The sequence below is a fragment of the Exophiala aquamarina genome (genome assembly GCF_000709125.1).
Source record: "Exophiala aquamarina CBS 119918 chromosome Unknown aczIA-supercont1.1, whole genome shotgun sequence".
NCBI lineage: Eukaryota > Fungi > Ascomycota > Eurotiomycetes > Chaetothyriales > Herpotrichiellaceae > Exophiala > Exophiala aquamarina.
Window position 1 is genome coordinate 81,998 of NW_013550587.1, and position 16,386 is coordinate 98,383.

Here is a 16,386-nt window from a genome sequence, read left to right on the forward strand (position 1 = left end):
GGACTCGGCGGCTTTGGATAAAACTTCCTCCTGGGACAAGAGCGGGCAAGCTCAGTGTGGTCCCTTACTTGTACACCACTTGAACCTTTGGCAAATTAGAAGCTAGCGGCGCCGAATGATAGCCCGAAGGGATAAAACCGACTCGGGTTTCCTGGGAGCCTCATTTTGACGGACCGCCTCGAAACTCAGGCGGGGACACGCCCTTATTGCTTATCCCAGTCCTACATTCGCATGCAGATCTTTCACTGGTGGAAAGCGAACCATTACATCCCGGCGACTTTGCGTCCATGTGATCGCAAAACGCTTCCATTATGGGATCTTTTAGTATGGTTTCCATGCTTTTCATTCCAGAACCCCTTATCACGACATCTGTGTACTGGGCTCGTTCTCGGATCTAGCTCTCAACTGTTGCTAGGAATGCTCTTGGGCGGGGTCTGCCTAGACGTTCTTGAATTTCATGCGAAGAACGTCATTGCAAAAATAGATAGTTCTCGTTGTATTTGGTCGGCGGAAAGAGAAAGTGATGACTTTTACGCATGTCGAAGAGTCTATTTCTTACACCATCTAAAGCAATAGCGAATGTCGTCATTCTAAACACTCTAGGCTAATCTTCTCAATCCACGCTGAAGGCTCCTAACCTACTCAAAACTCGCAGCGGTAGGCTCCTTGTTTTTGGGTCTGATGACATGACTGAAATCCAGGCAATAGACAGGGTCCAGGAACGCTATACTTTTACTAATTCAGATCTCGAATGATGTGCTACCTCAATCGTTCCTACATATCCATCCTATATACCCCTGGCCTTGTATGGGATATTGTGCCCACAATTGGGAATGCAAACATGTTTGCAGCCGAGTAGTATAATGCCGACTACAGTGGAACGCTCACCAAAGCTCTCGTATAGACTCAGCATTACGCACCGTGCATAGTCTATGAATTCTCAACTTATTTTCACACCTTCTCCCTGGTCTTATCCTCCACCTCAATTGAAGGTACGGTCGTTGAATTCATCTTTTCATGGCCATCAACGCCAGCAACAACATCGCCGGAGTCGAGGGATTGCACATTTCTCGCCCTCAGGAATTCATCCAGTTCTCGTCTCTGCTCTGCACTGATGTCGTTGACATGTACTGCCACGTCGTCACCGAACTGTTTCGAGATCTCTTCCAGAGAGAGGCGCGCGGTCTCCGGCCAGAAGAAGTAAATCATGGGTATGTAAATAATGCACCAACAAACGATAACAAGGTAGTATTTCCAGCCAACCTAGGGGCAAAAGGTGATCAGTACCTTCGTCTTTCGCAAGAGATAACCAAGAAAAAATACAGAAACTTACATGGACAAACCCGATCGGGGCAGTCTGCAATAGGATAATCGTAGCAGCAAATTGCCCAAAAAGCGAAAACCCCATCCCAATAGGTCGAATTTCTGTTGGAAAGATTTCGCTAACGTAAAGGTACATCGTTGTGTCGCAAAATGTGCCCTGGAAAGTCAAATACAAGAATGTCATGAGAACGCCTCCAGCATTACCGCCGGTATTAGTAGTTCCTGCATAGGTCGCCAGGAGCGCACAGAGGATCGCAGTTGTAACAAGGCAGCCAGCGGTCCCGAACATGTACATAAAACGGCGAGAGTTCACTTTGTCATGAAGCCAAGCACCGAGGGGGTTGTAGATGAGGCCTGCAAGTGAAAAGTCAGTGATCGTTTGTTCCGCCATGTGTCTCGGCACTGTGTACCTGCTGTAGTCACCCACACCGCTGACAAGAGAAGAGGCATAGACCCTGTTTGTCCAAGATTGGTGAACAAAATCACAAGATAGTTGTTCTGGTAAATCTGGGTTAGTTTTGTCATGCAGAAGCAATTGACCAAGATCACTATCAGATCACGAAGACTTACGATCACAAGCGGCCCGCTAAATTCAGCTCCCCACTGGGTGAGAAAACCGATAATCATTCTCTTTCGGTAGCTTTTCTTCTTCAGACAGGCCATCCACGGCCCGTAACCCACAGCCTGTAGTTTTGCTCTGTCTAGCGCGATCTGCTGCTTTGTTTGGTAGAGTTCTTCTTTCGCGACGAGGTCATCTGGGTCATCGGGCGAGCGACGCAGAGCTATGATTATCTTCCACGCTTCTTCAACCTTGCCCTGCTGAAGCAACCATCGAGGCGAGCGAGGAATCCAGATCGAAAAGATGCCAAGCATCAAAGGCGGAAAAACTTGCATGCATAGTGGGAAGCGCCAGGCAAATGAAGGGCTCTGGCCAGTGGCGTAGTAACAAGCAAATGCGAGCCACCCAGCGAGAGTGTAGCCGAACACCAGAAAAATAGCGTGATGGCCAACAAGCCAGCCGCGATTCTCAGGACTAGTTCTCAGAACAACCGCGATTAACACCTTGTCATCGACAAGCAGACAAGCTTGAGAGTTATGGAGGAAGTACTTACGGCGCTAGTTCCGAGAGATACATTGGACAAGCGGTGACCAAGATGCCAATACCGATACCACTGATGATTCGACCAACATGAAACATACTGGATTGGAGAGGATGAGTGTGACTCATTTGAATTCAGATCTTTGGCTTGGACTTACGCCAGGGCGGCTGCGCCGCCTTGGAAGGCACCCCCGATGATAGCGAAAAGAGCCCCAAGTTGAATACTGCGTTTGCGGCCCATTGCAGTTGCCGACCACATCACGAAGAGAGACCCAAGAGCGCCACCGGCACTGTAAAGCCCATTCGCTGTTGCAATCGCGTTTGTCGTCTTTCCACCATAGCCTTCCTCCCCCTGCATAGGGAGGTCAAAGTATTCATACCAGCCGGGTTGACCGATGGTGCCTCCGATGACTGAAGATGAGAATCCATATGTCTGTATGATAATTAGCACATAGTCATTTTTCAGACTGGAATTCCAGTCAGCCTACTAGAGATCCAAAGGCAACAGCCACCGTGACAAGCCTGTTGTACGTGCTTGAGTGGGAGGATTTGGCTTTCATGTCTGCTATTGTCGCGAGTGAAAGAGAAGCCTTCTCGAATGCTATGCAAAAATTCGGTACATGGCGCTGGACTTGACCACGGGGATGATGCTACTTTAAAAGGGGTTTCCAAGATTTCTGCGGGGTGCGCCCCAATTGTTCTCCGGTCAGTGGAGACCAGCCTTGACCTGGCTCCCATGAGGCGATGGATATGACCATCAGATTAGACTTTGTCTCTAGCAGCTCATTGTTGGCTAGATCAGCCTAGATTGAAGCTCGTATGTTGGGAACCGTGGTAATTGCTCAAGCCCAAGTACGGTGTACAGAGTATCTTTCAAGGGCAAGGGCAACTGTTCCCGCAGAAACTCTAATGCGAAGTCTCCATACTTCACAAGAAGTCCGCTCTTTCGTCCACAAGCTCACTCCTCTGCTCCGCCTGCGGGGGGGGGGGGGGGCTTCATCAGACTCACAGTCTTCGCTGATGCCAATTACCCGGGCCGTTGTGGACCTGCATCAACGTGGCTGCCTAGCGGGGAATAAGACTACAGCGGACCACCGCTTACAGTCCTTTCGCGTTTCGGGTGGGGCAGGCATGTCAACAGCTGGGCTGCTGTCAAAAATGTACTCTCCTCTCCCAGCTTCAGCAGGGCTCAGCCCCGCATGCGAAAGCCCGGGGGTTCATGAAAGGTGCTCGACGAGAATTGGTATTCACTGATCACATTGTCCTGACTCTGACAGATGGTTGAGTCGACCGGCTAAGAGTCTTCCATCTGATTTCACTTATCATTTGTTTACTGGCCAGAAGTCTGGTACTGTCAATCGTGTACTAGAACCATCTTTTAGCCGCCCGACTTTATAGCAAAAATGTCACATCCTCAAATCCATCCTCTTCATCTTACTCCCTTCGACGAACTTCCGAATAAGCGGCAAGTTTGGCCTTATCCTAAGAATTCCCGGGAAGAGGGTCTGGGCCGTCTTGTACTCTTGACACCTGATGTGGTAGCTTCCGCCGCTGCAGACCTCATCCGTACTGGGGACCGCGTAAACCTCGGTTGGGAACTGAACAAACTCGAAATTGCTAACTTCGGACGTCAACCATGCAAGCACGAGCTTATAAGTATACTGGATGGCGTTGCCTTCGACGATATCTATACTTTTAATCCTCAGCAAAGTAGTCAGTGGGATGGTCTGCGACACTTTTCCCAAACAGACCCGACCAAAGAAAACCCCAGCAGGAGAGTATTCTATGGCGGAGTTACAAAGGAAGAGATCTTGGAACCAAAGAATGCTCGTATTGGAATGCAATGTTGGGCTAAAGAAGGTATTTGTGGCCGAGGCATCTTGCTCGATTATGCTGCGTATGCGGAGAAAAGAGGTATTCAGTATTCGAACTTTAGCGACCACTTCATTCCCCTCAGCGCACTCTTGGAGATTGCAAAGGAATCGAACCTTTCCTTCAAGCGTGGTGACATTCTCTTTGTACGGACTGGTCTCACCAAGGAATGGGACACTAAGATGAGCATTGAGAGTAAGAACGAGTACGCCACCACAAAGACACCACTACATGCTGGAGTTGAAGGGACTGAAGCTATGCTTCGTTGGATTTGGAACTCCGGCTTCGCTGCTGTTGCTTCGGATAGTCTCTCATTCGAAATTTATCCGCCGAAAAAGTCCTATCCCCGTGGGGAAGATCAGAGCGATTTCCCTGGTCTCTTCATGCATGAGTATTTACTTGCGGGTTGGGGCATGCCTATTGGGGAGCTGTTTGACCTAGAGGGATTGAGTGAGATGTGTAAGAGGCATCGAAGGTGGGATTTCTTCGTCGCAAGTGCTCCTTTCAATATGCCTGGGGGTGTCAGTAGCCCGCCGAACTGTGTCGCAATCTTTTGAAAACCTGGGGTTTGCAATCACGTATGTATGTATATAGACTAGCAAAAACGTAAGAATTTGGATAAGTCCTGTGTTGCCATGTTTAATGCCTACTCCTAGCGTAGCTTGACAAAAAGGACAGAGTTCTGGTTCATCAAACCCCTCTTGCTCAGGGATACATTTCATCTCAATCGTAAAGCTCGGGCAGCAATCCAAGCATGGAGCCAGCACCTTTCCGCGAAGTAACTCCACTTGGGTGCAGTTTTAGGTAAGATTGATAACACTATAGCAATGGTCATGTATATAATGCGTCATACATAGTGCCGGCAATGGAGCCGACAAAGGCTTGTCACCCGACCTGTCCCAGAATGCCTCTTCCCTTCCCTAAAGACGGCCTGGCCTAGGATGTAGCATTCAGTATGCAAAGATTCTCACGCTTTCCCCCGCCGGAGCCTCCCTCAAAAGTTTTGCGTTTTGCCTGATGTAGTACCAACGCAGCCCAAAGCAACCAGCTGCACATGTCAGCATCATCCCAAAGTTTGTCCAATGACCGGTAGGATATCCTTTTGGGGCCTCCTTCGCCGTGTAGATCCACACGCCCAAGATTTGGCCTGGCACGCTGAAAGTGATATTGAGAGCGATCGCCAATCCAGCGCTGCCAGTGGTGAACAGATTTGAGGACAGCCAGCCCAAGAGAGGTGGTATACAGGCGAATGTACCTGATGCAGCGATGATGAGACAGCCATAGCGAGACTTGAAGGAGTGTTAGCATCAGGCTGTTCGTCGACTTCTCAGAGGGCAAAGCTTCTCATTCAATTAGAAGATAGACTGGGAAGATCTGGACATACCTTATACGCATTAGCTGGCAAAGCGGCCGAGGCTCCATACCCAGACGCAGATAGCAAGGCACAACAGGCTGAATGGAGCGCTCGAGCATTGTATCGGTCAGCAGACCATGACACAAGGAGCGTTAAGCAATCTTTCGGAACAGACCAAGAATGTCAGCAGGTCTCTCTACGCAATATTCACCTTGATTGGAGTGATACTCACATCCCACTGCATACGGGGGCACAGTCATAAGCTGGCTGTCTAAGCCTTTGTAGCCCAGATTTAAGACAATGCTGGGAGTAAATAAAGACAGCGCAACAAACGCCACGCAAGGACCGAAGTAGACCTTTTATTGAAAGGTGTGTCAGCACTCCCACTGATACTGCCTGGCAGATAGGATAGGACTCACCACGTAATGAGCCCATAACCTTAATTCCATCAATGTGCTTTTGGCACTCTTCCAAGTGAAGTTGCTCTCGTGCGCTTTGGAGCCATCAGTGGTCAGCCGCGCCACTGCGAGCTTCTTCTCCTCTGGCGTGAGCCATGATACTGTTTCTGGGAAGTCTGGGAGCCAATACCAGACAGCCGCAGACAGAACCACGCTAGGGAGACCTTCGAGAATAAATAGCCATCTCCAAGCAGAGATCTTCCTCACCCCTTGCATATGTCCGATCGCGTATGCGAGCGCACCACCGAAAGCGCCTGAGAGAATGGCGGAAGCATAGATGAGCGCGACACGAATTGAACGTTCGCTGGTCTTGTACCAGAAAGTCAAATAGTACACTAGCCCAGGAAACAACCCTGGTGACGATGACTTAGCTTCAAAGCATCCAACATCGAATGGAGGCTCCCACGTACCTGCCTCAGCAGCCCCCAGGACAAAACGCACGCCTGTGACCTGAGGGTAATTGTTCACGGCGGCAAGACAGCTACTGGTTGCTCCCCAGAGGAACATCAGGATAGCTATCCATCTACTAGGCCTAAGTTTCTTCAAAAAGTAGTTTGAGGGCACTTCAAATGCTCCATAGCCCGCATAGAAGACCATGAGGGCAATTCTGCAAAGCTTGCTAATTAACATACGGTTCCGAGAGAGATAGGGGGTCGAAGGTGGATAAGTAGGGTTCGGTACATACGTAAATTGATAATTTGTCATACCAGTCTCGGTGGCCATATCATTTTTGGTATTCGCGTTGAGTGTCTTCGCATTTCCTGTGACGATCCATCAGCATATGCTGCGACAATAGTGTCATCGGCTCCCCGATATGTTGACTTACCAATGTTGGCCCTGTCGAAGTAGGCAAGCAGAAAGATAGCAGCGCCGAAGGGTATGATGCGCACGTCCTGCTTCCATTTGACTCTTTTCTCAAGCTTCGTATCGTCAGGGACAGTTTCGTTAAAGCTCTGGGACCCATTCCCAGGAGCCTCTTCTGCCCATGTGGAATCAGCAACCTCCTGGGGTTTTGCCTCAGAGTTGCTTTGTCCAGAGAGGAAAGCCTTTTCCATGACTGCGAAATGGTTCGCTCTTGGGATAATACAAGTGGTGGTAGTGCAATTATTACATACAGTGATAAGGAGGCACGCAAGGCCAGAGCGCAATTCCTTTTATCAAGACATATATATGTATATACATACTGCCACCCGATCCAAGGGCAAACAGGTCGACGCTATAGTCTCAACATCGCAATTGGTTCTGCGTCACCGAATCTCAGGCATACAGCCAACGCATCAGGTCCTGTAGGTATACACCTGTAGCGATCACACGAGTCGTTAGACTGTATTGGCATTGTTGCGCAACCCTGGGATAGACGATTCCGAATGCCGCCCTTCCCCACCCTTCCCCGCCCCCCTGCTTCCCCGCGCTGGGGACGGAGAACCGCCGCAACCCGCAATGTGTCCCCGCTAGCGTATTGCCTGTCAATCTGCCCAACGCCCGCCGGACAAGGAGGCCAGGGCAAGGCAGAAAGATTGAGATCCAGGACCTATCTTGTGACAGTCACGGTTACGATGGCCCCATATTGGTTCGTCTCGATCCAGCTCATGCGATGACTATTCCCTGCAGTCTCACGGCGACCATACGGTAGCGTTGATTCGAGCCGCCTCGACAATGCATAACCAAAAAGTTGTCTAAATGTCAATCATTTAAAAAAGAATAATGCTTGGTAAGGGCACGGTACTTTAAACGTGGGAGGCTGGTTGTGGAATCGTGCCAGCGTCCTGACTCTTCTTCCGGACAAGAACTCAAAGCACACAACATTGTTCTACTGCTCGGCAGCCAGAACAGGATGATTGCATTGCCAGAAGCAATTGGTGCGCCAACACCAGAGCTTCCTTCCCCTCAATTGTTTGACCTTCAAGGCCAAAATGTTTTGATCACTGGGGGGAATCGCGGGATAGGTCTTGCTATTGGTATAGCTCTCGCAGAAGCAGGAGCAGCGATATGCTTCGTCCAGCGAGACATCGCAGACACATCAGCAGCGGACACGGTCCGGGCCAAAGGCGGTGAGGCCCATATCGTGCATTGCAATCTGATCGACATGGAGCAGGTGAAGACGGTCTTTGAGAGGGCACTCACTGTCATGGGCGGCGAAATCCATGTCTTGGTCAACTGCGCCGGTGTCATCACAAGAGAGCCTTCCCTAAGTCTGACGGAGAAGGAGTGGGACCGAGTGAGTCCGCCTTCACATAATCAGCTCCCTTTAAGCACAGAAATTTTCCGTTGACTGACACGGCTCCCTTCTGAAAAGGTCACGGATACCAACATTAAGAGCCTTTTCCTTCTCTGCCAAAGTGCGGGCAAGCACATGATCCCTCTCCGACGTGGCAAGATCATCAACGTTTCGTCCATCATGGATACAATAGGGGGAGAAGGCATCATCGCCTATTCAGCCTCCAAGGGAGGTGTCCGACAACTGACCAAAGCCCTAAGCAATGAGTGGAGCAGATATAATGTGCAGGTTAATGCAATTGCTCCGGGTTTCACAGAGACCGATATGTATGCCCCCCTCACTCTATGCATTCAGGACGATATCCGCCTAACTTGAGACTCGTCAGCAACGCCGATATTAGACAGAACCCTACCATCAAGGCTGAACGAGTCGCCCGAGCCCCTGCTCGGCGGTGGGGTCTACCCAAGGACTTTGCAGGACCAGCGGTGTTCCTTGCAAGCAAGGCAAGTCAGTTCGTTTGTGGAACAACATTATATGTGGATGGAGTAAGTGAAGAGATCAAAATTACAAGTTCATGACGGGAAGACTAATTCGTTTGCCAATGTAGGGGGTCTTGGGATCATAAGTTGATAGTCATTGCCTCAACCATGCCTCTGAAATAGTGGAATTAGATGATGTGACTCGTCGATCATATCTTAGATATGCTAAAGAGTTTGGTATCATAGCATTCTTGGAAGTATAAAGAACACCCGCACTCCCCTCTATGAGAGATCGGTCAATCAATTTTCAACCTTGTTGTATAGAATACAATTCAGTAATGCTTCAAAAGATAAAACGCTACCAGGGGAAAGCATCGATAATCTTGCAGAACTTCTGGTTTAGCTGCCAAGTTTTCAGATCCTGGATAGTCTGTATCGCATTCGCCTTCAATGTTTGAAAGCAGTCTTTGTCGCAAAGGTTCGACACAGATCCGACGGCCGCAGGTCCGCCCATTTCGATCCAAGTCTCCACTTCCGCGCCCTCCTCGGAGTCTTGGCACCAGGGAAGTCGGTCGAGCTGGACGGGCGGGTCAAAGTCGCAATTACTCTGTAGATTGCCATACCTGACAGATGTAAGGAGGTACAGGTAGCCAGTGAAGACCAGTGTCGTCTTGCAGAGAGCATGTACAGCGTTCTCATGGGCAATCCCGACAATCTGTGCAGCATGCCATGTCAGCCTCCTCGTTCGAATAGGATCTCGCTGCAGCAGGTTACGCAGACGTTGCTGAAGCGCATGAGTTTGCTTCCTCTGGACTTCATGGGCTTCTTGAAAGAAATTGCTGAAAAGGTGGACAATGAGGTGGAGGCCGCTGTTGGATGTGAATAAATGCGCATGATGGCAGAGTAAATAGGTAACACTGGAGCAGTAGGGAAGGTCAGCTGCCAGAAGTAATATGCGCTCTGGATCGGGCTTCCGTTATGTGGGTGGACTCCCTACTTACTGGGTATGAACAAGATCGGAGGCTGAAATCGGGTTTTTCATCGAGTTTCTTAAGAAGGTCAGGGCTCGCAACAAAATCGTGTTTGCGGGCTGGTGCATGTGAAACAATTGTGGCAGGTTCAAAAAATCAGGTGTGTAAGCGGTTTCTATCCGTTTAAGATCCCACATTTGTCGAGTCAATACCTGGGAGCATAGTCTTCTCGACCAAGAGGTCACGTCACGTGTGAGGTTTTTTTGTGAAACAAGTTGTTGGAGGACAAGAGGCAAGCGAGGGCCAGTAAGCTGCATTGATTTGACAGAAGCCAGTGCTCTCCACATCTGAGAAGAATGAGCTTCCCACAGAGTTTCTGCGCAAGGTAGGCGATCCGGCGCTTCGTGCACATCTATGGTGCCCCTTCGATTTGTGAGGGTTGATAGCGTACAGTCGTACTCGAAAATTGCCCATGCTAGCCGTAAGTCGCACTCAGAGTCGCGCCATCGTTGCCATGAAAAGGGTGAGTCTTGTGCTCTGTGATCATCGCCGGCTTCTGAGTAAGCGTTGTTCTGATCTTCAGGCCTCAGTTGTGTATGTGGTTTAAAAAGGCCCGCTCTTCTAAAGAGCGACAACAGTGCTCCTCTTCCGGCTTCAGCATTGTCGTATATTTGACGGTCACCGGATCCCAATGCGTGAATTTGATGTAAGCAAGCTGCTGCAAAGTGTGAGTGATGGCTAAGGCCGCGCATGTCTGGTCCAGCCTACCCTGTTTTGTCAGAACACGAAGGTTGAAGAAAGTACATCAGGAGTGATTTTTTCACGCATACCACTGACATCAATCCTATCGAGCATATCAGCCCTAGCCCCTTTGAGAGGGCCGATACGTTCTCTATGGTCGAATATTTCGCGCCAATGCAGGCCATTGCAGATACTAAAACACTAGGAGCGATCGATCGATCCCAGGATGGTAGATGTATGATCGGCAAGATCGGCTGGAACTGGGTTTTGTAAAGATCCAAGAACTGCTCCAAAAGATTGTATGATAGGAAGAATTGCGAGTTCAACGTCCTGAGTGATGGCAGGGTGTCCCCAGAGAGAATATACATGAACCCTTCGAGGACGGCACTAATATCCCTACCATTCACCATCAACTTCCGCAGCTGTTCGCTGGTTTGGAATTGTCGCAGCAGCGATTGACGTGGGTTACTGGACCCAACAAGTCCTGGATATTGAGTCAGAGACGTGTTACCTCCTGCCACAGCGTCTTGATGATGATGCTGTGTCTGGTCGTCTGGTAGAAGTGCGGCATTCGAGTAGGTGTTGGGATAGTTCAGGTTGCTGTACAGTTCGGGCTGGCGGGTGCTCGATACTGGGACTGCCAAATCGCATGCGCTTTTCTGGATTTCCGAGGGAACGGCCAGTCCGGATGTTTCAATAATTGCTGGTTCCTCGGCAGAATCAAGGGTCAAATCAAACCAATCAAGGTACGCGAGATCGAATCGAGCGTTCGCCTCCCATTCCAGCATGAGAGTATCCTCGGAGCTTGCTAAACCCAGTTCATGGCGTGTCTGCATCGAGTCACCCAGGAACTCTGGGGTTAGCTGTTCTTCTGCGGAGGCGCCGAACATTGGGCCGAATGCGGGCAAGGGAGGATCGTCGTGATAAAGGCCCTATCAGTTGTGAGTATCCTACGGAGCTCGCGATCTCTCGTGGAAGTAATACCTCTGCGTGGTCTCCTCCAGTCGCCGACGATGCAGAGGGATTATCTGCGTTAACAGACCTCATGGCAGGCTCTGCTTGTACGGCGTCAGAGGAGCTCAACAAAATGGGGACATTCCCAACATCAGCTATGTTTGTTGCCGACAGGAATGCACCGGGTTGAGACTGTGTTTCCGACAATGTGAGATCCAATCCATGTTCGACTGGCATCATGGTTGGCGGTGGTAAGCTATTATCCCCCGAGAACCTGCACTGGCCATTTCGTTGGTGTCGCATGAGAACGTCCTTTCTCGAGAAGGCCTTGTTGCATTGCGTGCAAAGAATCGGTTCGGTTTCCCAAGCTCTGAGTTTTTTCCCTCAGCAACTGGTTGATATTGCCGATGGGAGAGATGTTCAACTCACTCTTTATGAGTTGCTTGATGGCGGTGCAAATGAGCTGCACGTGCGAACACTTGTCCGCATTTTGCACACTGATGCTTGCGTATCGGTTGGTGGTCCATTCTGTCAGCATCACTTGCGTCAAAGATTGTCCCTGAGTTCAGGTTCTATCCTATTAGATAGATGGACATCTACACGTTACCTTTTGCTGTAGCGTGGACCGTTCTATTGACAAAGAATGGAATGGTGTTGATGACATTATCACCATCATCATCACGATATGGTGGTCTGCATGGTGGTGGAGAACCTGGTCGATGAAACTAGGAAAGGATAACGTTTGAGGAGTCGAGAGTGCGCATGATGGCCACAGGTCCGACCGGGGGAGTGCTCAAAAGCTCGGGGTCCCCATGGGTCACCTGACGCTCGGTTAGAAGCGGAGCGCCCTGGACTAGCAGGATCCTTCCGGAAACTACCTAGTTATATTATCCCTGTAGGCCGCCATAACCATAGGGGCGGAATGCCGAAAGGTGACTTTCCTTACGGGCTTCCTTAAGTGGCTTAAACTTAGGGCCTATGAGGGTACAGGACTCAATGAGACGTCGCTCGGCATTTGCATACCCTTGTGAGCACAATTAACCTGGCAAACCACTTTTGATGCAAGTCTCTATACGGCGTCCGCAGTATATATGTGCTAGTCTAGCACCGGGAAAGGGGAACACGAATATCTGGTACAATTTTCTAAGATGATCCCGGCTGATAAATTCGTGCCCTGTTGGCAGTTGTCGTCTTGTGCTCTCGCGGCGAAGCAGAACAGGCGCTAATACCTACCCTTTAATGCTTCGAACTTCTGAAACTCTTCCGATGAGAACACCGAGTCCTTAAGCGCAATATTGTCAATATCAGGGCTTCTTGGTTTTGACGACCAGAAGACTGACTGAACTTACATTCTCTGATGCTGGGAACGATCCATTTGCCACTTCTTCTCTGTACTGCGAAAGAGCTTTCAACGACGACTCCCCCACCGTGGTATATTTCTTGTGCCAACTGTGGGATGAAATTAGGGACCATGCCGCGGGATGAGCAGATTTGGAGATCCTTACACAGCTGCAAAGGTCGTGTTTAGATATCCGCAGAGTTCTGACTGGAGAGTGATCTGAGCCGATGTGTTTGGCCCACAGCTAATACAAATCAGGAAGAGTGCCATAAGATGAGGTATACCTCCTTGCTCCATCCAGGGTTGAACAAGTGTTGTCCACTTACCCTATACCAATAGTTGGAACGCGCAGCTTCGATGTGATCCAGCCAGCAACCGGTCCCGCGACTGCTTCGAGCACGATAGCAAAGGCTCCTGCGTCTTGCAACGCAAGCGCATCTTTCAATGTATCTTCTGCCTGAGTTGCTGTTGCAACTCCTGCGTCCGCTCCTCCCATGTTGGTTTGAGGGGTGAGCCCAATATGTCCTATGACCGGCACGCCTGCGTCGACGATGGCCCGGACCTTCGCAGCCATGGTTACCCCTCCTTCAAGCTTAACAGCATCGCAACGGCCTTCTTTGATCAACCTCAGTGCACTTGCGATGGCTGAGCAGTTCTCTAGTCAGCCTAAATCGATCCTTTGATTTATCAACATCTGGATGAACAGGTACACAGACTTACCCTGTTCATTCGAAACCTCGTATGACCCCATTGGCATATCCCCAAGCAGTAGTGGTGACTTTGCACCTCGAGTGACGGCCTTGCAATGATAAATCATCTCATCGAGAGTCACATAATTCGTGCTGTCTTGCCCCAGCGCCACAATGGCCAGACTGTCCCCAATCAGGACGAGGTCAACGCCAGCTCTTTCACACAGTAAAGCGCTGGGGTAGTCCCAAGCAGTCGTGCAAGCAGCCACACCCCTTTGGCATGATGCCAGAAATTTGTTGACTGCACCCATTGTCTACCGCTGCGTTAAACCAGGCTTTCACGTTGGATGCATATATACGATTTCGTTTGTGTGATCGCGTTGCACAACAATGGATGCTCAAAACACCTAGGGCATCAACGACAAGACAATGAGCACAATCTATCAGGCACCAGATTTGCCGCGCGCCGCTTCACGAATCTTCTAAAGTGCATGGCTGCACATTTGATCGATCATCTGAACATTGGACTGAAAAACAATGCCGGACCCGCACGCTAGCGGGGTAAATTCCACGTTGGTGGCCCTCTCTTTTTCACCATCGATGTTTGCATCCCGGATCGCCGTTTACACTAGCAGCTGAGTCGTTGTGGGCTTACCTTGGAAAGACCAGAATCGCTCAAAGTGGATATGACCAGCGTGACTGAGGCAGACACTCGGATGGACGAACTACAACCTGCATGGATAAAGGCCTGGCCATTTCTGCGAGTGACAGAATCGCGTTTTTATTCCGCAAATTCGGGGCTGCTTCCACCCCCTTGATCGTCAGAGGGTATTCGGGATTTCTTCATTCGGCAATATTAAACTAATCTCGTAGGCCTCCACGTCGAAAATCCGCAGCGATGGAAAGCAAGGGTTCAAGCGACCTCGATCTCAAACTCGAGCAGAATAGGGCCATCGTCATCTCCAAAATAAATGACATTGCGATCAGAGATTGGCCTGTTAAAGTCGGTTCCTACGCTGACAGTCCTCCCTACAAGCCAGGGGAACCACTTCCTCTTGGAACTGCGCTTCTTCGTATTCGTGCTGGGGGGATTTGCGGTTCGGATGTGAGTTCATACATTTGCGGTATAGGTTTCGCCGCCCCCGAAGACATTTCGTTCCTTTCGACGCTCTGGCAGGGAGGGCTGCTTGAACTCGTGATGCAACACAGCTCGAGTGAGATGCAGGAACTGGCTAATTTTGAATTGTCGAAAACAGATACATTTCTGGAAGGAAGGGCGGGCGGGTCCTGACATCATTAAAGAGCCGTTTGTAGTCGGGCATGAGGCCGCGGGGGAGGTTGTACGGGTGGCCGACGACGTGCTCGGATGGGCTCCAGGTGATCGTACAGTGATCAAACCAGGACTACCGTGCCTGGCGTAAGTTGGGCCTAGCTAAGCATGCCTGCTCCGCAAGAAGGTGTTCGCATTATGGCATACTAACACGTCACCATTTGCAACAGATGTGACGACTGTACGACCGGGCAATCCAATATTTGCTCGACAATGGGCTACAACGGTGCTCCTGGAACCGGGCCTCAAGATGGTGCGTTATGCACCTACAAGATCGTGCCGGTTGTGCAACTGGCAAGAATTTCGCCCAAGATATCATGGGTCGAAGCCGGCACAATCCAACCATTTGCAATCGCTCTGCAGATGGCGAGACAGGCAGGTCTTACAGCGAACCAGAATGTCATGATTTTAGGAGGTGGGTGCATTGGGCTCTTGCTTGGTGCAATCAGCAAAGCGTACGTATCATAATCCCAAGACTTCAGATCACCTCAAAACTCGCGCCACGTCGATGTCTGAGTTTTAACATCGTCCTATGTCGTTCAGGTACTCTGCCAAGAAGGTTGCCATCCTCGAAATTCAGCCACATCGTGCCGAATTTGCGAAGTCGTACTGCGCCGACTATGTCTTCGTCAACCCGTCACGCGCAGGTGAGAGCGAAACGACCGAAGAATATTCCCAACGTGTGTCCCAACACATTCTCAGCTCAGTGGACGGGCTCTATCGTGGCTTTGACGTTGTAGTCGAAGCTGCTGGTGCGGAGGAGTGCATGCAAATCGGTCTCCAGGTTGTCAGACCGGGAGGAACTTGTGAGAACCCTGCGTCCTAGAAAATTTGATCCCCAATACTAAGACCAGGAAAGATGTCCAGGTTGGAGTGTATAATGGCCAATGGCCCAGAATACCGATGATGGACGTTTGCTCCAAACAAATCAATGTGCGAGGTGTGTCATTACAGAGTATCATTGTCGTTGCCTCAATTCTCCAAAGGTCGTTTTCTGCAGCAATTGTCCACAATACTAACTAATTTCCCACCTCAAAACAGGCACATGGAGGTATACCACGAATTGTTTCGAGGATGCCATCTCTCTTATTGAAAGCGGGAGGGTTGATGTCAGGTCCTTGATAAGCCACGTTTTTCCATTTGAGGAGGGTTTAGAGGCGTTTGAAACGGTGCACAATGTCAAAGCCAAGGATGGGAAGCATGTGTTCAAAGTTGTCATCTCCGACGAAAGGCTACAGAGTCAAGAATTTGAGGTTTCAAGTCCATAGAAAGGCCAATAAGATGGCACTTCACTCACATAACTCATCTTTGTACCATGTTGGGGTTGAGTTTTGTTGCAATCCAAGCATGGTAGAGTATCAACGGAGCAGGGGTAAATAGCTGTACACAGGTAAGTTCAGACGCCATGCAAGCTGTTAGAAGTCGCGAGTTTTCCTCCTTCATTGTCGTCATACGATGATACTCCGTCCATCTTTGGTCTAGCCAAGGCAATTTCTTCCTGGAAGATTACAGATAAACATATCCAATTACGATTTCGATGATGAGATGAGTAAACAGGG

At 49.8% G+C, this 16,386-nt stretch overlaps 7 protein-coding genes across 7 annotated transcripts; 3 read left to right on the forward strand and 4 right to left on the reverse strand.

The window, feature by feature from the left end:
• Positions 1–951: 951 nt before the first annotated feature.
• On the reverse strand, positions 952–2,982 carry A1O9_00034 (uncharacterized protein; the record flags this gene model as incomplete). Its single annotated transcript, XM_013409198.1, has 7 exons — positions 952–1,263; positions 1,334–1,677; positions 1,734–1,821; positions 1,894–2,356; positions 2,436–2,522; positions 2,581–2,855; positions 2,911–2,982. 7 exons carry the CDS (start codon positions 2,980–2,982, stop codon positions 952–954), a joined length of 1,641 nt encoding a protein of 546 aa, XP_013264652.1.
• An 843-nt stretch (positions 2,983–3,825) lies between these two features.
• On the forward strand, positions 3,826–4,851 carry A1O9_00035 (uncharacterized protein; the record flags this gene model as incomplete). The annotated part of the gene is made up of 1 exon (XM_013409199.1): positions 3,826–4,851. One exon carries the CDS (start codon positions 3,826–3,828, stop codon positions 4,849–4,851), a length of 1,026 nt encoding a protein of 341 aa, XP_013264653.1.
• A 393-nt stretch (positions 4,852–5,244) lies between these two features.
• On the reverse strand, positions 5,245–7,161 carry A1O9_00036 (uncharacterized protein; the record flags this gene model as incomplete). Its single annotated transcript, XM_013409200.1, has 7 exons — positions 5,245–5,583; positions 5,679–5,809; positions 5,881–6,004; positions 6,068–6,459; positions 6,517–6,713; positions 6,792–6,867; positions 6,933–7,161. 7 exons carry the CDS (start codon positions 7,159–7,161, stop codon positions 5,245–5,247), a joined length of 1,488 nt encoding a protein of 495 aa, XP_013264654.1.
• Positions 7,162–7,940: 779 nt separating this feature from the next.
• Positions 7,941–8,699, forward strand: A1O9_00037 (uncharacterized protein; the record flags this gene model as incomplete). Its single annotated transcript, XM_013409201.1, has 2 exons — positions 7,941–8,324; positions 8,403–8,699. The coding sequence occupies 2 exons, from the start codon at positions 7,941–7,943 to the stop codon at positions 8,697–8,699; spliced, it is 681 nt and encodes a 226-aa protein (XP_013264655.1).
• Positions 8,700–9,161: 462 nt separating this feature from the next.
• On the reverse strand, positions 9,162–11,706 carry A1O9_00038 (uncharacterized protein; the record flags this gene model as incomplete). The annotated part of the gene is made up of 4 exons (XM_013409202.1): positions 9,162–9,720; positions 9,805–10,538; positions 10,605–11,447; positions 11,470–11,706. The coding sequence occupies 4 exons, from the start codon at positions 11,704–11,706 to the stop codon at positions 9,162–9,164; spliced, it is 2,373 nt and encodes a 790-aa protein (XP_013264656.1).
• Positions 11,707–13,130: 1,424 nt separating this feature from the next.
• A1O9_00039 (3-methyl-2-oxobutanoate hydroxymethyltransferase) lies at positions 13,131–13,808 on the reverse strand (the record flags this gene model as incomplete). Its single annotated transcript, XM_013409203.1, has 2 exons — positions 13,131–13,453; positions 13,529–13,808. 2 exons carry the CDS (start codon positions 13,806–13,808, stop codon positions 13,131–13,133), a joined length of 603 nt encoding a protein of 200 aa, XP_013264657.1.
• Positions 13,809–15,040: 1,232 nt separating this feature from the next.
• A1O9_00040 (uncharacterized protein) lies at positions 15,041–15,653 on the forward strand (the record flags this gene model as incomplete). Its single annotated transcript, XM_013409204.1, has 2 exons — positions 15,041–15,282; positions 15,371–15,653. The coding sequence occupies 2 exons, from the start codon at positions 15,041–15,043 to the stop codon at positions 15,651–15,653; spliced, it is 525 nt and encodes a 174-aa protein (XP_013264658.1).
• Between the last annotated feature and the right edge of the window lie 733 nt (positions 15,654–16,386).